We start from the raw sequence: 23,069 nt of genomic DNA, 5'->3' as shown, positions 1-23,069 counted from the left end.
AATATATATTTTTTACCTCTATATATAATTTCAACAATATTAAAATATAACATTTTCTTTGTTTACCTTATGCTTGTGATAACAAACCCAGCTTACCTCACTAACTTTGGAGGGTTTATCTTAGAGTTTGTGTCAGACAAGATTACTGGAGAATCAAAGCTGGAGTGACATCCTTAGGTTCATACACAAATTCCCAGTATGATGAGGAATCAAAAAAGTCTGGTTTAGGGCTTAGGCCCCTTGAGTCAGTCAGGAACATATGTCCACTTTTAAATTTTGAAATCTCACATAAGTGTAGTTCTCTGCTTCAAAGAGAAAATCCCTTAAGGAAGATCAAATTTCTGTCATATCACACATGTGCTGTCTGTGCTCACTAGTGCACACTCATAGCATCAGTACAGATGGCAGCCGTTACTAAAAATATTTTACCCATGCCTTACTGCAACAGAAATTCTTGGAGTAGTAAACAACAATATGCAGTAGGGACATTTTTCTTGTAATTTGATTAAATTCACACACTCACCAGTGAAGGTACTTGTCAGATATACATGCTCCTTTCCCTCCAGTTCTGCTCCACACCGTTAAATATATATAAGATTTTTTTATCCTAAATCCATATCAAAGCAGCAAGTGCAGAGGTGTGTATATATATTTATATATATATATATATATGTGTGTGTGTGTGAGTATGTGTGTGTGTGTGTATACACCTATTTATCCTGGTATATATCTATTTATCATACAGTATACACATATATTTTTTTAAAACGAGCTGCCCTTAAAATTATATTTGAAAAGTAACAGATTTTGACCATGTTCATTTTCTCTCTTAAATCTCACTCTTTGATGTTGGAAACAGCAATTTTCATAAAGAAGCTAGAAGATAATGATAGATTCTTTGCTGGTTTTGTCTGTTCAGATTCTTGTTCTCAATGTTTAATGTCTGAACACTTCAATTTGATGCAAGTAGTTCAGGGTCACATTTTGAAATGCTTAGAAGCTTTGAAAAAAGAGGAAGTTAAGCAAACTTTAGTGGTCTTTGCAGAGTTTTTACAGCAAAAGCATAAAAGAAATAAAAAGGATCCATTAGGCAATCTGTCTCATAAGGAGAGAATGCAGTAGAATAAAGTAAATTAGGATTTGAGTGTCATTAAAAATGGCAGAACTATGATGGATTCTCATTCGATTATGCTTGGAGGTTTTTGGTGGTGATGGTGGTAGTGGTGGTGATGATGGTGATGGAGGCAATGTTGAAGTCTATACTGGAATTTAATGCCACCTAATTGTCCAGAATATAGCAGCAGAGGATACACACCTTTGAAAAGAATTTTTAAAACCTAATAAATATTTATGTTTTAATCCCTCTTATCTTAAAATCTACTCTATTTTTTCTGTTCTTGTTGTCAGGGAAACATAGCAATTAATCCTTTTTTGTTATCACTACACAGTTACTTTTCCTTCTTTGCTATTCAAATTAGAAAATCCCTGATTTATAATAAGACTTTTGGTGGCCTGTAATCTAAAGGGAGAGTATCTGATTTCTGAACATTGGTAAAGATAATTCTGGTACATATATTCTAAATATGAATTTGACACTGCTTCCTTTTATGCAAGAATAAATAAGTGGAATTTTGGTTATTTTAGTCAAGACAAAGCAAGTCAGTCTCTAAAGAGATAGTGCTGAGTCCTTCTACATTTTTCTCTAATGTACATTTGAATAAAAATTTCAATCAAATATTTGTATTAAGTAGAATTCTTTTTTTTGGTGCATGACTGATCACCACAGTACTATCTTGATTTTGGAAAACTCACGGATACTTGGTTGCTTGTAGAGTTGGAATTTTCACTAACTAAAGCAGTATTTATATGCCTAACAATCCAAACTTACATCCCCAGAGCAAACATAAAATTTTCTTACTGTGATTCCTATAGTATTCAGATCTGTTTATCTCTAATCTGGAGAGAAGAAGCACAATTTTTCCTTTTGATCTTAAATTCATGTGCAATCATTTGTTGATTTTGCAATTGTTACTTTGATTCCAGTGCCTGTGCTTTTCATTGCTAACTCAGAGCAATTGGATTCACATTTTTGATCCATATCAAAGAAACCTCCCAAAAATTAAAAATTTAATGCTCTTAAATGCAATTATTTTTAAGAAAAAAGTAAGATTATCTTCTGACATACAGTGAAAAAAATAAAATAAATCACGGTAATACTGTATGCTTATGCAGAAAGCAGAATAACAAAAGTTTTAATGTTCTTACATTTAGTCTCTCAGGAGTTTAGAAGGAACTATCTTCAAGTTTTTGAACACTTATATTCAAGGAAAAGAATTCTCATTAATTTAGATAAAGGTTAGAATTTTCTAAAGTGTCAAGGAACAGGATTCGTGTCACTTTGTTAGCTGTGCAAAAAGTTAGGCATGTAGTCTAAGCTAGTCATCTGCACTTGCCTGTAGTCATAGTTACCCTCCAGGGAATGATTCATCCCATCCAAGTAGGGTGCTCTCTTTTTTCTTTTACAGGGGAAGTCTAGACAGTTAATTAGGCAAAATGCCTGATTTTCAGTGGATAACGTTAAATGACATAAATATCTAAATTTAATGAATTAGGAACCTGTATTTCATTGACATTTAATCATATGGGTGCTTTCACATTAATGAAGCCAAAAAATCATGGTGTGTAACAGCAGGCACCTTGCTGAAGTGCCTAGGCTGGAATCCTAATTTAGGTTAGGGACTTAGATGATAATGGCAACAAAGAAGGATAAAAGTCAACATTCAAAGCTCATCATCTCTCTTCACTCACAGCAGAAAACAAAGCCTGCATTTATGAATTTAGGTTCATAAAATAGCAGGTCCTAGCATTGGCGCTTCAGTTAGTTTTTAAAGGGTATGTGGCACAAATTTGACAAGACCTTTGTAGAGGTTCCTGACCTCTACATGGGTTGGTTCAGAAGGCAATACAGGCCCCATCTCACTTGTGGAGCAAAAGGTTTGCTGAGAGGCAAAAGCAGAGTCGTCTGTGTGAAACCAGACATTCACCATTTGCTACGGGAATATGTCAGAAATGTTGCTGTCACACAGGTTAATGTATCCTACGAAGACTTTGTAGTTATGTTTGGTCTTAAAAGACAAAGATACAAATAATTGCTTCCCCAGAGAATGAGGCTCTTGCACTGCTGTGCCAATGATGTTGAGGATATCCATCTTATATTCTCTGTAATGATATGTTAACAAATGTTGCTGCATCAATACCAAGATACTGGAATTCCTTTTTTTTTTTGTATTTACTATGTTGTTCCAGTTTTATTATTGCCACTGTGCTTATTACCTTTCTCCAATCACCACCACCATTATGGTTCCCATTTTCTCAGCTACTGCTCTTTTTCTTTTACATTCAGAAACAGTTAGTGCCATCTTTTCTTTACATTAGACCAGACATTTCCTAGTGCCAATGATCACTTCTCCATGATCATTGTCAAACTCATCCATCCACTGTTGGAAATTCGCAAAACAACAATCTTTGCATTATGAGAGCTTCCATAAATCTAAGATGCAGCACTGGTTTCCTTTTATCTCTCATTTTTAAGAGTATCTCTTGTTTTTCATGTTGGCTGTTGCTCTGGGAATGTTCATTCCTCTCTTATTTGGACTAAAACATCCTTCTAATAGTCCTTTATAATTATTTCTGTGTCTCAGTCATATACCTATTGTTGAAATTCATGATGTGAGAGAAAGCTTCCACATAATCTAGGTTTCCAACATGAAAGTCACACTGAAAAAGACATAAAAATGTTTTATTAATGTTTTCCAGAATGAAATACAGAAGTCAGGTCTGCAACCAAATCTTCCATTAGCTATTTTGTCTCGCACATATAGCATCTTTCTGCTTTCAGTGCTTGGGATGGTTGCAGATTTTAACTCATTTTTAAGTTTGGGGGGTTTTGTTGTTATTCTGTTGAAACTAGATACCAGGAAGAAAAGGCCAAGGTTTTACTACTGGCCTCTTGAGTATACATTCATGCTGATCGGTGAAGCAGTCAATCTGTTTATGCATTTTCAGTTTTTGTTTGCTTTTTTCACTATTTCTGGATACTAAGCTGTGAAATTTGGTTTCTATACATTCTTGCCCTTCAGATATGTCCTAACATCTTCATGTAAAGCAGTTCTAACAACTGAAACAGCTCACTTCTCTAGTGAAAATGCATGCTATTTTTATAGCTTCTGCTAGATGCTCCTGCTGCCACCTTTTTATGTTATTGTCTGTAGAACAAACAAAGGGGGCAACCTGAACTCAGTGCACTGCTTATTTTTCTTTAATTTTTAACTGTGAGCTTCCAAGAAAAAGTATTTCTGCATTCATCCATTAGTTTTCGTCAAGAAGACTTCGTAATTAAACCTCTGTGAGAGCCTTACAGAGGTGAGGGCTAACAGAAATGTGTATTCAGCAGAAATGGTCATAGAAAGAAGATGAGTTAAAATCTGACTGTCAGCCAAACTGAAGTCCATGTTCTCCAGTACCATGAGTGAGGCCAAGTTCTACCTAACCTTGTTTCTGGAAGGAGAATAAAGCTTGTCTGGTATGAAGGATAATTGAATTGATAATTCTGGCATCATGAGATGCTAGAAGCAGAAGAAGCAAAAAAATAATAGCTTTTTCTTAATGTGTATTTAGGAGCTGAGAAAATATAATCAAGCTGCTTGCAATAACTCTAGGAACTGAAACTGTTAATACTGCTTGTTATTTTTAATCTTTGAATTGGAATATCAACAGATATGCATCTAGCTTCTCTAAAAAGCCTTCCTGATGTCAGAAGAAAATGATTTTCTGGTTCAGTCCCAGGAGATCAAACTTTCCCAGCTCATTTGCTGAAGCTGCAGCTTGTATAGGAGTTCAGGAGTTGTAACAGATTTTCTCCATGAGAACCGTAATGTGATCTACATTTATATTTGGCACCACTCATTTTATTTTTATTTCAAATGTGTTTTCCTTGAAAAACTGACTTGCGAGTCTGTAATGCATTTAAGGATTAGTGAAAATAAGTGGAAAAAAGTATTTTTGGAAACTTGTTGAAAGTTGCAATTTATAAGAGATGGTAAGAGTTTCAATAGATACCTTTTTATCTTTAAAATGTGACTGAGAATGCATATTTTTATGCATATGTGTGGGAATTTCCCCATCTCTCCCTAGGCTCACAGGAATGTGACAATTTGGACTAAGCATGAGCAGGGGCAGGAGAAAGTCATATGATCATTCATAATGATATTAGAGAATCATTAGGGTTGGAAGGTTATCTGGTCTGACCTCCTTGCCAGGATAAAAAAATAAAGTCTTAATATTTGTCTTGTAAAACATACAAAAAAATCTCTGAATCAGATATATTTTGGTTATACAGTCAGTGCCTTGGGGTAGTTAAAAAGCTTGCAATGTGCTACATTCCATTCTGCACTAAAAATGATGTGAATTCAGGGAGGATGAGGTACCCTCTAGGCAGTAGTACAAGCAATTATGTTCAGGGCAAAAAAGCACCAATCAAAATGTCAGGACAAGCTCTTCTTTCTGCAGTTGTTTCCATGTTCTTTGAAAAGAATATAAGAAATTTTAGACCTCCTGAGTGTACTTGCAGATTCTTGTTTTTCTATTCAATGCATCTGATTATCATATCCTAAATGTATATTTTGGATCTGTTTACTATAAAAACATAGTATATATTTTTGCTCTCTAATACAAGCAGCCTGTGATTTTGAAACTACACAGACATATGTGCCAACCATTTCAGAATCATTAAAGTTTTTCTCCATTTCAGGTCCTGCAAATACCTTTGGTACACATGCATATGTCAATGCAGGTGTGCACATACACACCCACACACAACAAACTTGTCACATATACAGAATTTTTCAAAGTGACCAATTTTACTGTTTGCTGAACAACAACATATCCCTTTTAAAATCATGTCAATTGTATGAAAATGCTGAATATATTCCCAAAACTTGAAAATGTATGTGTGTACCTTATATTCTTCTTTAATACAAAATCCTTAAATCCTTAACATCGTGGATTGTCCTACTTAATACTTTTATTTTGATAACCCAGGGGTACTGCATTTAAATGTAAATCCTTTCAGACCTCTACCCTAAAATTACTTCTCCTTAGGTCTGGTGTTGCTTGGTATTCAACGTGATGGTCACTGACATCAGAGGACAGTCTCTTGCATCCTAGTAACCCATAATGTCATGCCTCTCTAATAGCTCTAATTATATCACTAAATCACAGACTATTCTGAGCTGGGAGGGACTCACAAGGATCCTCACAAGAGTCCAACTCTTTCAGCAAATAGCCCATACTGGGATTGATCCTGCAACCTTAGCATTATTGGCACTATGCTCTATCACTATCAGTGTCACCTGCAAGTAGAACCAAGGTGTTCACAATTGCTTGGCAGTTCCTTCTGACCAGTGATTGGTAGAATTTCACCATACACATTTCTGGTAAAAAAAACCAACCAACTAAACAAACAAAAAACCAGTGTCAAATACCAATACAAAAATTTATTATGAAGCTTACTGAGGAAGAATCTCTAGGCTTAGGATAAACCAACAGGTCTGCTGGACAAAAGCTAAGGTCTTCCTGGATCAATGTCTAGTTCCTGACAGTGGCCAGAAAAATATGTTTAGGAACTAACACAAAAAAGGGTATTTCTTTCTCTGGTGATATTTCATACTTGAGTGATAGTCACTTTCAAGGGACACAGGAACTTCCAGTGTCCAGCATGGTGTATCTTTGTCTAGTAGTTCTTGATGGATTTTTTTCTTGCCTGTCTGTTAAATCTATTTTCAAATCTGTGTATGTTCTAGCATTTACTGCCTGCAGTAGCAAAGATAAATTTAAAAATGCACCTTGTGAAAATATATTTATTTTTCAACTAATGAGCCTTCCACTTGATTTTTCATTTGAAGCCCTCTAGCCTGTGATGTTGTCATTCCAGTCAAATGCTTCCTCAGTGCTCTGTCTTTTCTTTCCCTCTTTTATTGTTGTTTTTTCAAAGTAAATAACTAAGTGCGTGAAATTACTAGGATAGAATTTCAGTAACATCTTTTCTTGAAAGTTTTCTTATTTTGTTTTTAACAAGAATTCAAAATACCTAGTCCATAATAGAAAAAGTACTAGGAAGTCCTGTCTCCCTGCATGCAGCTAGCTTACTGATGCTTTACTGGTCCTGTTTCTCGTGGATTTAATTATTTGTTTTCCCTTTGTCTTCACTTGCTCTCCTCAGATCTATTTTCTGGTAAGGCAGCTTAGTATTTGAAAGCAAGGTGTTTATAGATGAAGTCCAGGCCATCTAGATACAGTCCTTATTCATTCAGAAGACAGTTTGATATTACTCATGTTAATAACAATGAGTCTCACTATCCTGGTAATGCAAATATCATTTTGACAAACCTATTAACAAATCCTTTATTCAGTGAGGAGCAAAACTGTACTCACACTTCATGACCCAGTTTTACTTTGCAGTGTGAAGGAGCTTTTCTTCCCCTCTGTTCCCTTCTCCCCCAATTCTTATTAAATAGAACCAGAGCACACAGTTCACTTCTGCTTTTAATTGATACTACAGACAATGACAGGTCAAACACTGGTAATTGGCTTTTCATGTACATGTCTCTAAAAGCTGTGTTGAGTGATATCTCAGAAGTGACATTTTGTCTGTCAGTAGAGGAGGAAAAGACAGGGTTTGGGATGCTGAACACGTTTGGTCAGAATACATTGCTGGAGCCCTGTGCCTTTCACCCAGCACCTCCAGACATTCAGAAGATCCAGGAAGACACCAATGACAATTTCAGCAGTTGCATCACTTCCAAATTTTGTTTGCTAAGGCTTCAGCATAGGGATTTTTCATGAACATATTGCGTGAACAAGGTGTTATAATTGGTATATCTAATTTAAACACATTTGGCATAAAATTTTATATATGTGAATTTGTGTGTGAAAATCAAGGAGCTTTTTTAAGCCTAGTTAGAGTTACTTGCCTCCAGAGCATTTTTATTCTGAGAACAGTGCTTGAGGTAATTCTAAATGGGAAATAACTATAAAATAGAATAAAAATGAACAATTACCTTTTCATTATATCTGATTCCATGTGAATGGATTTTTAACAAGTGGCAGGGAAGATAAGTGTCAAGCACATTTCATTAATCAATGAAAAGTACAGTAATGGTTCCGCACTGAAATTTATGTACTATATTAAATGCATAAAATCCTTCTTTTCATCATAGAGGAAATATAGAATTTTCACAAAATTCAAGTTGGTCCCCTGTTCTTGGGACATATGCCGAACATTAAAATAGGCACTATTTCAAAAGTAGTAAGCATTACAGAGACTATGTCAATTTCTAGAAGACAAGGCAACCTTTCAAGACTGGAAAATATGGTCATCTGGAAAACTACTCATGCTAAACTATTTCTTTTTTAATAACTAAGAAAATTTTGAAAGTCCCTTGATGGCTGTAACTTCAAGACACCAGTGTTTTTTGAATTTTTTCCTATCTCTTACCTCATCTGTCACCTTTTTTAAAAACAGCATAAATAGATCACAAATTCTGGGTGATATGTTTTATTCATAATGGTGAAATAAACACCTAAGTATTAATTCAGAAGTTGCCAATCCCTGGTATATGCAATCTGCCAAAGAAACAAAAAATTCAAGAGCGTTTCTCCTGGAGGAAAGTTTTATGGTATAAAACGATATAAAATAGAGACCTTTGAATATTCTAGCCAAGGATCATATTCAATGCACGCATTTTTCAAGGAGGAGGGATAGGAGTTGTATTTGCTATAAATGTGGAAATAGCAGTAACAAAAATGTAAATGTAAGCATCCGCTGCTTCACGTATATCACCAGGGAATAAAATGCTAACCTAGGTTTTATATTACCAGGAGCTCATTTAATCTTTATTTTTTTGTTTTATTTAGTTGATAGCAAAGGAGAATGCAAGTGCTTGTCAGGGCACATAGGTGATTCTATATGCTCCATCCTCTGAATGAAGGGACAGACCTGCAGCAGTTTGGAATGAAGGGTTTATGTATCATTGCTAGTTATTTTGATAGCAGTTGGATTCTTGAAAATCCATGCTGACTTTGCTTTTGTGCCCTTCTGTGCCACAGAGGTCTGCATTGCCTCTTCTGAACTGTGCTTTAGACCCATAGGAGCCTGTGAATCTATGCACTTGTGTACACATTGTAATTAACTTCTGCATTCTTGGAAAAAAGTAGAGGCCTGGCCTTTGCATGAGATTTAATTTCTGCTTCATTGAAAAGAGCTAGCAGCTTAGAAGAACTGATTAATTATATTTTTACTGCAATTTTTTTGAACCTGAGTTCTAAAGACAGTCGTTTCTTTTCCACTTAGAATTCAGAGGATTTCTCCTTTATAGTTTCTCAAGAATGGGCTGGGCACTCTTTTAAAAATGTGACAGAAGAGGAGGAAGCCTGCAGGGTTTTCCCGCATAATATCCAATGAGTGGGAGCTCTATTTCAGAATGGAGAATTCTTACTCATATTTTTATCTTTAAAGAAACAGCCCATAACTGCAAGGACACAAAGAAAACAATCTCCATCTCTTGTGAAAGGGAATAACAGCGCTCAGGAATCTAGCCCTGACTAAAATTTCATCAGTAAACCTCGCGAGAAAGGGCAGTCAGGAACATCAAATTATTTTTGTTTTCATCTAACCCAACCAAGAAGGCTTCAGAAGTAGTTTGGAACAGCCTTTGTGACCTCCTAATTACCACTTGTATAGGTTTGTCTCTGTGTGTCCTTTAGTAAAATAAATCTTCTATCTGAATTTCTGTACTGTAAAAAATTCTATAAAAACACTGAGTAAACTGCAATGAATCTAAAACTCAGGCCATTTATGTCAAATTCAATGTTCTGCCTCTAGTTCAAAATGAACAAATCAACCATCCACAAAAAGGCAAGGGGCAGCTAATTTGTGCAAAGACAAAGTCTCTCCTGTTTAAAGAAATGTCCCAAATTCTGGCCTCATCTTCGTCTGTGAATTTTTTTTCAAGTTCAGTTATATTTTCTAAGAAAAGATATTTGATTGTAAATATTACTCCACTATATAGATGGCAAATACTGAAATCTAAGTTGTATTCATTATCTTCTCAGAGAATCTAATAGAGCCCAGTAATGATTTGAAAAAAAAAAATTGAAGTTATTAAGAGATTTTATTTGCCTGTGCACAACAGTAAAACTGAAGAGCATAATTATCTGTTGTCCTGCAGTTCACAGTTATCAGCAAATCATAGAACCATAGAAAAATCTATGCTGGAAGCATAGAACACATGGTCCAACCTGTATTGAAAGCAGGCCACTAGATAAGGTTACCCTGAGTCCTATCAGGTCAGCTCCAGGACATCTCCAGTGATAAAATTTCCTTGGCTTGTCTAGGCAACTTATTCCAATGGTTGTCTTCATAATGAAGAATTGCTTTGTTCTATCTAGAGAGACTCTTTATCATTAAGCAAATGGCTTATTCTTTGCTTCTTGTCTTCTAAGTCTCTTTGTGAAGAATGTTACTTTATATTCTCTAGAACTACATTACAGAAAAAATTTCTGTGGCCCCTCCACAAACCCTTTCCAATGTGGCAATCCCAAACAAATCCAATTACATGGAGATCAGATCAAGAGTACAGACACGTGTATTTAGCTGAATACATTTAAGGAAACAAATACATATTATAATGGTGTTTATAATAAAAGCACTTGGAAAAAAGTACAAAAAAAGTACAAAAAAAGTACTATGCACTGTGATTGATGTTTGCTTACTCCTGTGAATAAGAGCAAGAATAATGAACTCATTATCACATTTGGTACTTATGTAAATTGACTTTTAGAAATATTTATCTGGTGTCTCATCTGAATTGTGTTCCATGTTTCAAATTAAACATTCTTGTCCTAACTACAGTAGGTCATCTTTTTGATCTTTATAGAGATCATTTGTGTGTTAGAAGATAGTGTAATATTGGCCTGTGCCAGGAAAATGTCAATTTATAAGTGTCCAAACACACTGTAGCAGACCTAAAAAGAAGGAAACACAGGTTTGCATTGCCACAGCCAACAGGAATAAAATGCCATCTGATGCATAAGCACCTACATACCTACATCACAATCCGTGACAAATGTTTTTCAGCCTCTACACAAAACTGCTTCCACCTCAGGCAGCACTCACAAATTCATATGGATCATATAGGTTGGATTGAAAATTCGAATTAGGTTCAAGTAGCAAAGGTATGTGTCAAGGTTTAACCTCAGCCACACAGTTGCTCTCACTCTAAGAATCAGAAAAGTGAGAAAACTCATGGACTGAGATGCAGACAGTTTAATAGGTAAAGCAAAACCCATACATGCAAGCAAAGCAAAATAAGGATTCATTCACTATTTCCCATGGGCAGGCAGGTGTACAGTCATCCCTAGGGAAGGCATATTCTATTGTGTGTAACGGTGATTTGGCAAGAGAAATACCATCATTCCAAACATCCCCCCATCCTTCTTCTTTCCCCAGCTTTATACACTGAGCAGGATGCCATATGGTCTGGAATATCCCTTTGGTCAGCTGGGGTCAGCTCCCAACCTCTTGTGCATCTCCAGCCTCCTCACTGGTGGAGTGGGGTGAGAGGCAGAAGAGGCCTTGATTCTGTTGAAGTGCTGCAGAGCAATAAGGAGAACATCCCTGTGTTGGCAGCACTGCTTGCAGCAAGACTGCAAAATACAGCCCCATTGTCAGCCACTGTGAATGAAATTAACTCTACCCCAGCCAAAACCAGCACAAAACCAGTGTGTTTACTACCATGCAGATGAAACTAAGGAGTGATTCAAGCTGAGTATGCCTTCTGTCCCTTCCAGTTTAGTGGTGATTTATCTCATGTAATACCCCATACAATGCATGGAGCAGGCACTACAAATCACATGGAATCAAAGTTTTGCATGTGTGGGAAAAATTTCAGGCTTTCTATACTTTAAGTACTGAGAGGACCTAGGTAAAAGCTATCTTCCTTTGTTAAACTATGGGGAGGGACATACACGTTCTCTGCAGATGGAGTCATTAATCCCTATGACCTCTCTGCTCTTCAGTATTTTAAATACCCCTTGCTGTCTGTATCCTGATAGAAAGTCAAGATGGTGACTTCCTCAGTCAATCACGACCTGGTTCACTGAGTGTCTTCAGCTCTTTTTTACATAAATTTGTAAATTTGAGAGTTGCCTATGGTGAGAACCTTTGAAAGTCTGCCCACAGTTACAATTTCCTGGATTGGCTCTGTTTTCGTGTGAACCTGGCAGGGCAGATGAAGATATGTGTCTCAGCTACATTTAGATAATGACCATTTGCAAAGCTACCTCCAGGAGTCTTCCTTTGTGTGGAAACTAGACTAGGAAAGCAAATATTAAGAGTCTGTATTGTCTTGCAATGATAATTTGTTTGCTTCCCATGCAGAAGCACCCTTTCAGGTTGTAATGACTTTGCCATGAATCTTGAAGATGAACACATTACAACTAGTCAATATTGAATGGTTACATTTGTACCCCATACATCTTGTGCTTTTGTTCACTTGAAAATATATTAGTTGCTTGTTCATCACATATATAGTTCATAACAAATAATGATACCTAGTTTACATGAAGTCTCAAGAAGTTTCCCCTGGTGAAATGGAGCAATGGAGCATGTAATGCATTTTCTATTATAATGTATATTTTCTTTGTAACTCATTAACCTTTGTATGGAAATGAAAATGTATCTGCTACGTATTCCAAGAGAAAAATAATGAATATGAGAATGGTACTTTTCATATTCATTATGACATTTATATGTGAAATGGCTATTAAGAGTTAGGCATGTTGGCATTAAATTTATGTTTCATTTTCATTATCTATTTCAAACTATCCATCAAAATATGTACCTACCCCTGAACTGTTTTAAAATAAAGGTGTGGTTTATCTTATCTAAGATAAATATTGACAGCGTTAGGTCTAGGGTTTGTATCTATGCTCTTAGAGGGCTTTTCCATCCTAAATGATTCTATGAATCTATAAATTATTTTATCTTCCTTACACTGGAGCATCTTCTCAAAGATAGTAATTTAGCCAATCTTTATCAAGAGAGAAAGCTGTCCAGGACATACTCTCTGTCCTTAAAGCTGGCCAGCTGGCACAGCCTGGCTTGTACATACAGCAAAGTGATCTTCCTCTCCCAAAACTACCTACTATTTAAAAGGAAGTACCCATACTGCCTACAGGGAGCATGTCCAGTTGTGACAAGTGCCAAACTGTGCTCAGGCATGATCAGGGAGAGTTTTAGCAGGCCAAGGCAAAAAGCAGTCAGTCATGCTAGCAGTATAACACAATGGGTGATCTTATTCCAGTTCTCAGGCCCATACTCCACTACTGGTACAGGTGTAGCCTTAAACTGCCTCTGTATTCAGTAAAGGTGACAGTCCATCTTCTTGTCTCACTTATGTGTTAGTATGGGTTGGAGTATGAATCTTCCAATATCTGGAAATACCTTTTCCAGCTGAATATAAGAACTGCCTAGATTCTACAGTTTACTTCCCATTTGGAGGATTGTCTTTAGCTGAGATAAATGCTGTCATAGATGCTGTGGCCTGGACTCATCCTGCCTAACATTGGGAGTCAGGCATCTGATTTAAAGAACATATTGGATTCAAGTTCCCTATTTAGTTAATGGAAAAAAAAGTAAACGTGTGAAATAAATAGCCAACCCAAGATCTATACTGACTTCTACAAGTGTCTCTTCATCACTTTTGGCTATAAAAAGATACAACTAAATGAATTTAGGTGGCTACTTCAGCCTAAAGGTTGAATCTATTCTGGTTAGCATGTTCCTGGGGCCTGATTACAAACTCTGACTGCACAGAATCTTGAATTGCCCTTTTTCTTTTAATTGTATAATAATTGCCCCTGCAGAGGCAAAAATATTTGGAAATAAGGCTAAAGTGTAAACCACGTAGTGATGTTTGCCAGTCTGTAGTTGGTATGAAGTAATAGCTCTGAAAAATTTATCTTATTTATCTCAGTTAATCACATAAAAACTATGAAAATTTGGATTCCTGTCTTCTTTTAGATAAACAAACTATATCTTAGCCAAATTTTGCAAGATAAGTTCTCCACTATTTGAATTGGAATCATATCTTGTCAGCAGCATTTGTTCGTGAAGAACTGATAGGAGCTACGATTATTGAAAGGTAATTATTAAAAATCCCACATTTATGAAATCTTACTCAATATCTGTTAAATTTGGAAGACTTAATGCAAAACTGAAGAAAAAGTTATCTATGTGAACAACTAGGGCATAGCAGTCACAGCACCAAACCATACTACACACAGCATATAAACCCTGCTACAGAGAGAAGTTGTTTATTAATAAAACAGATCTTGTGCCTGTGAGAAATGCATGTCTGGTTCCTCCATCTGTCAGGAACTTTTTCAGTTTATTTTACTCTTACATTATCAACAGTGCAATCTCTACTCTGAATGCCAGCACCACTGTGATCATAGCTCCTGGTACATTTCACTGAAAATTCCTCATGCCAGTGCTGAACATGTTTAAAATCAATTTAGGTTCTGTTTAACCATATGTACATGGGAGAATTTTTTATTGCTTGCAACATCCCCTTTGTTTAGGTGAACCCAGTGGGCAAAATTCACTACTGGTGCATCTAAGCAGTAAAAGAGGACAAGAGAGTAAGCTTAAACATTGAACCCTTGTCTGTGCACACTGCAAAACTCTTCCCTCACTGCTGGCTCTCTCCTGTAGTTCCTGGTACTTTATTCCAGACAATACTTTGATATAGTTCTAGTAGTATTTTAATTGAGAAACTTCTTTCAAAGAAAGAAGAGACAAGGCTCCACCAGGTTGGACTCTTAAGACATGCAGTTATGTAGTGCTCTCCCACCTGCTACCAAACTGCCTCTAAATTAAGCAATGCACAACCCAAATGTCATCCTACAAAAGTTCTGTACAGGAGAATTGCATACAAAAGCTCACATGTTGTTTCAGATGCCTTGGAGAATTGGAAAACCTGGAGAAAAATAACTGATGTGATTATGTCTCATGGCCACCACATGGGGCCTAGAAGAACCAAGAGGCAAATAATATGACTTGAAGTCACCATGTGCCATGTGACTTTAGGCAAGAGTTTAGACTTTTATATAGCACTGTAGACATACTAATAAGATCTACATTTCATAAATACTTCTATTTCAGACGGCAAGTGTTAGTTTTACCCAAATTCTCTTTATCCAATTCTTTGCACTAATTTCTAGGTTGATTTTACCTTCTTTTTTATTTCACGGTGCAGGGTGCTCAAACAAAATCAACATTTTTCTTCATTGTAAATGAAATTTCAGGTGTAAATAATAGTAACTGAACATCTGATTTGTGTTGAATTTTAAATCAAATGCAGATACAAAAATGGTGTTACAATTTGATGCCAAATCTGAGAGTGTGATGTGACAGCTTACCCATATGCATACATTCTTTTAATATAGCTCATTCATGTCCAAAAATCTGTCAGGTCCATAGGATTTCAGAATAACAGAAAGAAAAAAAAGAAGCTAATTTTATATGCCTTTCTGATTTTTAGGTTTTTTTAATAAATGTCATTTAATGCTAATTACTTGGGTTTCATTCAAAGCTCCTTTTGACAAGCCAAAGGTTATAGTAAATCTGAGAACTTGGATAAATAAAAAATTCTGCAAAGCTCTTGTTTGGGTGCTGGTATCAGTTTGTAATGTCTTTCACCCATGTGCACTCTTTTGCTCAAAGTGTTTGGTGTTGGAGCACATCATATCCTGCTAAGCATGCAATTCAGATACCGCATTGTCATTTTATTCTTCAAATACAGCCCCCAAAGAAGATTTGCAGTGAAAAATGTTGATATTTAGCAGTGCACTGTAATGTACCAAACAATATTAATTTAAAATCATCCACTAGTGAGACCTCCTGAACTTTGGCAAAAGGTTTGAACTTTTCAGTCACCATGAAATTATTCTGGGCAGCTGGCCAGTTCCTAAATAGGTTGTGTGGACATCAGTGGCAAAGCTTTTAATTTGGAATTATTTATTTCAGCCTGTCAATTAAAACAAAATAGTTAGAGCATGCTGTGTATTTTTTTAAACCGTTTCATTGAAATATTTACAGAGTGTTTAAGTGAATTTCACATACACTTGCCTCATACACCATATGAAAAATGCATCTTTCACTCTTTCAGTTTTGCACATTACTGGCTCCTTTTCCATGATCATAACTAAATGAATAGAGAACAAAACAAAAAGTTAAAATGGGTAGGTCTTGCCCTAACCGTGATGGCTAAGGTGTAGTTAAATCTGTATCTCCTTTAGTATGTTCTCACCAAAGTGTCAATGTCTTAGAAACTCATTGACTGTGTTAAATTTGAGTTTTTGGTTTGTTTTGGCAAGATAATACTTTTGAGTTTGTTTTTGTTCCTAAATGCAAATTGGTGATATTAAGTGATATTCATGTTAGTTTGCCCTTTGAACTGTTCAAGTGATCTTGGTCATATTACCATGCCCTGGTAAGCACTTCCACCTTTCAGACTGTCAGCTTCCACCTGAGAATATCATGAGAGTTCTGCATGTTCAGACACCTCACATTCTGCTTCCACAGGAGAGGATGTCAGCTGGAGGGCAGGTGTGACACTGCCTTGCATTCACCTGAATATCTGAAATGCACTGTGGCATGTCTCTTCTGCCAAACACGTGGAGGGATTATGGAAATGCAGCTCTCCTAATCAGCTCCTGATGATTGTCTCATTCCAATTCTCTAGTGATTTTTCAGCAACTCTGCTATTAAAGCGTTTGCTGTATGCACTTTAAAGAACTCACTACTTTCACCCTGACCACATTTACAGTGATTACTATTTGGGTGACCCTTTTTCTCATGCACAATCATAACCTGCTGTCTCCTTTACAGTGCCCTGCCTTTCCCAGTCTTCCACTTTCAACCATTCACCCTACTGTGTGTATTTAGGACAACCACTTATAGGTTCTCCTCATTTCTAAGGGCCCAGATCTTAATTATACTAAAGGTGATTTTGACAATCACATTTTTGTAAGGAAGCCTTAAAGTCAAAAATAAATTTACAACTGTATCTGCAATAAGTAGTGTGGGTAAGACTATACCATGTAACAACTGTGCCATTGGAGAGAATTGGTACAATAAAGCAGTGTCTGCTGTCACCCCATTCACAGTGTGTGCAGGTCAGAAGGGTTTTCTTCAGAACAGACTCAGTCTCACACTGGACTACCTGTCCCATCACACATGGGCTTCAATGCCAGCCTAAGCACCAGCCATTTCTTGTGATCCTTAAGCCCAGACTGCATTTTTGTGTAACCAAGGTGGAGCCTGCTGTTTTGTTTCCTCCAAGAAGAATCTGGTTTGCTTACCAGCACAGCACATAAACTGAACCAGAACACAAATGCTGATGATTTAGATTTCAAACTACTCCAGACCAAACGGAGGCATGGCCATAAGGCTTTTCTGTGAGAAAAGAATCACAAACATTCTTTTCACCTGTAAGTCTGCCTTTCTCACAGCTGTCTTTTGGATTGATCTAAGACAATTATGTGAACAGATCAGGGAGAGCTTGGTGATCAGAAACCTGTAAGTATTATTCAAACAACCACAGGAATCCCAAATTAAAAAATATCATCTCTGACATTCCTCACCATTTAGGTGCTGTTTGGAAAAGTGCATCTGATATGTGTTCAGAGTAGACATTTGTACTGTATGCGTTGTGCCATTAAATGTGCTCCTGTAAACTCAAGCAGCATATAAGTAATGGGACAGACAAAAATTTCTTCAATGGCTTTACAGATGTTAATGTTTTTACCATCTGCAAGAGAATTTAGCCAGGTCAGGCGGACAAAATATTGCTGAACATTCCCAGTAAGCTCATGGGCTGCAGATGGATTGATTATGCAGTGCAAATCAGGCCAGAATGCATTTTCTTGTAAATAGTAAGAGTAGTAAATAAAACCTAAAAATCATAGATAAAAGTGTCTAGATTTTTTTATTTGAGTTTATTTCAGTCTAGCTGTTGCCAGAAACATTCTGCACCATCATAGCCCTATTTCAAATAATCCTGTACCTTTAAAAATATATGTTTGTCAAGTGTTAGAGAAAGTTGAAATATAAAGGTTCTAAGCAGCAATACAAAACAGGATGTGTGTCATGGGGAGCAACAATTACACCCTCAGTGCACGGAGAAGAACTCAAGGAAGCTAAATGCCTCACACTCCCCAATATGTAATATTATCACAGTGTGAGTAATTGGAGATATTCTATAGAACTGCCTTGACTTTAGCTTGTTTTTAAGCTTATCTTAAATTATTCTGCTATCCCGTTCTTTACCTTTTGAACTATACAGTTTTCTGCTTTCAAGCTCTCCCTGCTCTGTTCTGCACTAAGACTTCAGACAACATTGCAGTGCTCTCTATTCTGTGCACACTGACTTATGAAAACAGGAGTTCATAGCTGTAAGTGACATTGTCTATGCCAAAAGTATGCATATTTGTGCAATGTTTTCTTATTGAAAAACAAGTGTCAGAAACTGGAAACCCTTTTTTCCTCTAAAAATAATCCCTTCCCAAAGCTTTCAACAGTATAATGTTGCAGAAAAGCCCTATTAGATTGTCCAATTAATTTCCTTTTCAGTGAACAATTTCTTTTGGCAATACTCTGACATTTCAGGGGTTCTGACTAGTCTGATTTTGAACTGATGAGGCACTTCCCTCTGGAGATCTCTCTAAACACTCAGAGATTTCCTCATAAAGCTAGTAATCTTTATTCTCATCCTAAAAATTCTTTCTATGAATTTCATTCTCTCATTCCTTTCTTTGGTGTACAGTATTATACTCTTGAAGCAATTTGTTTTCAAATATTTCTTACATGAATTTACTTCATCTCCCCTGCTCTTACTTTATTATCAGTTTTGGTAAATGGGGAATAGATATTGGGACCCTTTAGTCTTTCTCTTCTTTTTTCTCCCTTGTCCCAGTTAGTTTACACAGCCCTCCCCTGGTTTCATGGCTCTCTTCAGCACTATTTTGTCTTGTCAGTGAGAAAATGGTAAAATGGCATTTAGAAATTAATACACACCCAGATATTTTCTCTTCAAAGCAACACAGAGAGGAGCTGGGAACTTCTGTATAATTTTTCATAGCTCTGTAAAATCTAACCAACAGAGCTTGGTTGTGAACATTACCTTTGGCTAGTAATGCAACTGGTGCCCAAACTGGCCTTTTGATGCTATATTGAGGCCCAAGCTCTTGTTTAGTTTCTGCTCTTTATCTACTATTTTTTCAGTCTCTTATTTCCTGCCACTGTTTCTAAATGTGTCCTTTTCCTTGTCCAATGCAGTATTTGCATCTCTTCACATTTCAGTATCATGTGTACCAATGTCACCATTTCTTCCTTTTAAGGATCATTAATAAAGCAATGAAACAAGACTGGATGCAAGACAGATTTATGCAACATTTCCCTTTATTCTGAATCAACTTTACCAGTAATCATTAGTCTTTGTTTGTAGCTGTTCAGTTTTCTTCAGTTTTCAGTCCATATGACAACTTCTATCCAACCAAATATGAACTGATTTTCAGTTTAAGCTGTCCTGTGGCTGGAAGTGGTGATGTTGCTGATAGCATGACAGTGCAGCAGAGCAGTTTTTCTTCTATAGCATGCTGTGGGTGCATGCATTTCACTAGGCAGGGCAAGTAAGAGTTAAAGCTCTGTTTGAATTCCTGGGCAATTGCCCCTGGTAAAAATCTGTAGCTGATTTCTATTAACAGTATTCCCTTCAGGTGCTGATGGTGAAAAGGTCTTCTAAAATTTAAGCTTCTAATCCTTTGCTTACAAGCAGAGGTGAGAAGAAGAATAGAAATGTCATTTGGATGCTTGCTGAAATAGTATACAATACATATACAGTTTAAAATAAATATGAAAATTAATTTCACTGCTTCTTTTTTACTTGATATTTTGTTGCAATAACACACCTGAATTGCTACGTGAGGTAATCAGTATTCAGGAATCATATCTCTGTATTATATCTGTTTCTCTTACATCATTTATTTAGCCATCACCTGTCCACATAGATAGATGTATCTGCCTTTTCTGTATTTGGATGGGTGGTATTCCACTGAATAACTGTTTGTGGATAATTATAAATGCATAGCCAAGTATCACTGATGGAGACGGATTATTTTGAGTTCTTTGTCATGACTTAAAATACTCATCTAAATGTAATTGTCCCGTTATTTTGTGTTCTGGGAGATGGATTCTCTTAAAATTCCTGCCTTTTAAAGTCTGTGTTGTCTTTGACTATCAAAGAGCTGTCAGCAAATATAGGAAGATGTGCCTAGTAAGAAAAGATCATGGATATTTATTTGATGAAAGTGTTAGAATCATGAAGAAAACAAAAATAAACACATTGAATAGGACACAAATATGTTTTGTATTTTAAAATTAAAATTATTAGCAATCCTCCCATTTTATGTCTTTCAGTTAAAGGCATGTTATTGTTAGGCATTTGCAATCTTCTAGCACAAGCCATTAACATGTATCAAGTTTACCTTCTGTAGGTCTTTGCTGCCATCTTCTGTTTCTTTAGATGATTGCCATTGTTATTGTTTGAATTCTGAGAAATTAGTGGGATATTACAGAGCAAAATTTCTTTTTCTGTTATTTTTTTTTTATTTCTTTGTTTTCAGCTAAAGCAAAGTGAAGCTAATGCAGATACAAAGGAGAAGCTTCCATTGCGTCTACGCATCTTTGAAAAATTTCCAAACAGGCCACAAATGGTGAAAATCTCAAAGCTTCCTTCAGATTTCACAGTTCCAAAAATAAGGTATTGAAATATTTCTTTTGCTAGCATGCTGTAAGCTTTTCTGGGGCCTCATAACACCCAAAATATTTATTTTTTTCTTGTGTGTTAGGCAGATAGTTCAGAATAAGGAATTAAACAGAATTAACATAAGCATTCAAAAGATGTGGCATTTTGGGTATACCTCATTTCTCTCATTTGGGGAAAGAGCAGTCCTAGCATTCCTTATGCTTTATTCATGAAAGCAGCTATATTGATCAGAACTGACACAAGTACAATATAATTGAAAAGTGTGTTGATTCTCCTCTTTCATTTGGATTTTAGTTTCTTGGCTCACAAAGACAACCAGCAGTCTAATGGATTCTCACGTAGGTTTTTTAAGCTAGGGTGAACTGGCAGTAAACCATTAGAGGGGATAAAACAGACCATCTAATACCAGTTAGCCTGTGATGATCTTGTCCCATATTTGTATTTGCATAGTTACCACTTGTGAAACTCACCTTAACTAAAGATCAGATGCTCACTGATCATTCTTCACTGTGCAGGTGGGGAAGCACTGGGACAGGTTGCCCAGAGAAGTTATAAATGCTCCATCCCTGGAACTGTTGAAGGCCAGGCTGGCTGGAACTCTGAACAACCTGGTCTAGTGGAAGGTGTCCCTGCTTATGGCAGGCAGGGTGGAATAAGACAATCTCTAAGGTCCCTTCCAACCCAAACAATTCTACAAATCTGTGATCATCAGTTAGAGTACAATTTATTTTTTTTGTGTGTGTCAAAAAATCTGACAGAAATCCAAGGGCTGTTCTAGTATATACAGGCTGCAAAGTCTGCTGAAACCGCATAAGCTGACTGAAAAGATCCTCTCCATGCCCGTTTCAATATCCTCAACAAGCACATGCCAGAAGAGAGGATGTGAAAGATTGCTGCCGTTGGTCTGAGTCTACCGAGGTTACATTTCTTTTGATTAAATTCACAAGGAAGCTAAGTCAACTGGTTTGACCTGTTTGTAGTATGTTAGCTGAATGAAAGGAATAATGCTGGTCAGAAAGGTCAGGAAAAGCAACCTTCCAAACCTCAAGGAAATAATCACAGATGTTTTACTTCTAGTATCAAAGTACCGTTTGGCTATATATGGAGGGCGTTCTTAGTCTTTTTTGGTATTTCTTTTATTTCTTTCTAGTTGTGTTTTTCCCAGCATATTCTATATTCGCTCGTGATCCTATTAACTACTGAAACAGACTTCAAACTAGCACTAGCAAATCATATCTTTAAATCTGAAGCTATTGTACTATGTATAAATATCTCTCCAGAGAAAAATTAGTTTTGACATAGTTTACAGTAAAAAGAGGCAACTCTACTGAACTTTAAAATATGGCAAGATGAATATATAGTTGTAAACACAAATGCTGCTGCTTCTTAAACATGGCATATGTGAGGCACAGAATTGCTGAAGCGCCTTAATACTGACATTCAAAGCAGTTATATGAACAGATGTTGTTTGAAATCTTCAAGAAAGAATTTCATGCAGAGAGTATGTTTCCTTTGGATTATATCAGCATTTGATTTACATTGAAGTAACAACTTGCTGTTTAATGAGCTCAAAAGAGCTGAAAACTGCAAAAGGCACTTGAAATATTTAGCACTTTAATTGGTAAATAAATAAGTAAACAAATAATAAAAGCAATTTTTAAAAAAATCTTCATGTAAGAGATCCAACTCTCAATTCAGTTATGGATTTCTTTAATGAATGAAATCAAGTATTATCAGTTGTTCTGGCACTCTGTTCATTTATACATCTATACACCAGTAGAACCTTTTTCTCAGGAGTTTATCCATCTCAGCACTAATGGAGTGTCAAATATCATAAAGAAAACAAAATATGAACTCTTCTTGGGGTTTTAATGTGTCAATATCCTCTATTTATTCACAAGGGAAAGTTTTATGAAGCAATTTATTGATCGCCAGCAACAAGATACCAGCTGTTTGCTGCGAAGACTTCCTTCAGCGTCTTCTTCCTCGTGTGACCACTCTAAAAGATCAGCAATTGAAGAAAACAGATATATTGACCAAAAGGTAAATCAAGAGTATAGGGTAGTACATATCTTACCTAAAGTATTGTGAGAAAAGGCATCAGATTATTCAGTTTGTCAA

The 23,069-nt window shown here is 36.2% G+C and overlaps 1 protein-coding gene across 6 annotated transcripts in view; it reads left to right on the top strand.

The window, feature by feature from the left end:
- NALCN (sodium leak channel, non-selective) overlaps positions 1-23,069 on the top strand; it is a 229,756-nt gene that overhangs the window by 148,843 nt on the left and 57,844 nt on the right. For all 6 annotated transcript variants that reach the window (XM_014873352.2, XM_088159879.1, XM_088159877.1 and 3 more), the window contains 2 exons: positions 20,806-20,942; positions 22,850-22,991. In XM_014873352.2, coding sequence (XP_014728838.1) covers positions 20,806-20,942; positions 22,850-22,991 — 279 coding nt within the window. The remainder of the gene's footprint in view (positions 1-20,805; positions 20,943-22,849; positions 22,992-23,069) is intronic.

This window comes from Sturnus vulgaris, chromosome 2, assembly GCF_052056855.1.
Source record: "Sturnus vulgaris isolate bStuVul1 chromosome 2, bStuVul1.hap1, whole genome shotgun sequence".
Taxonomy (NCBI): domain Eukaryota; kingdom Metazoa; phylum Chordata; class Aves; order Passeriformes; family Sturnidae; genus Sturnus; species Sturnus vulgaris.
Note: the sequence above shows the minus strand (reverse complement) of the source record. Positions and strands in the feature narration are given on the sequence as shown.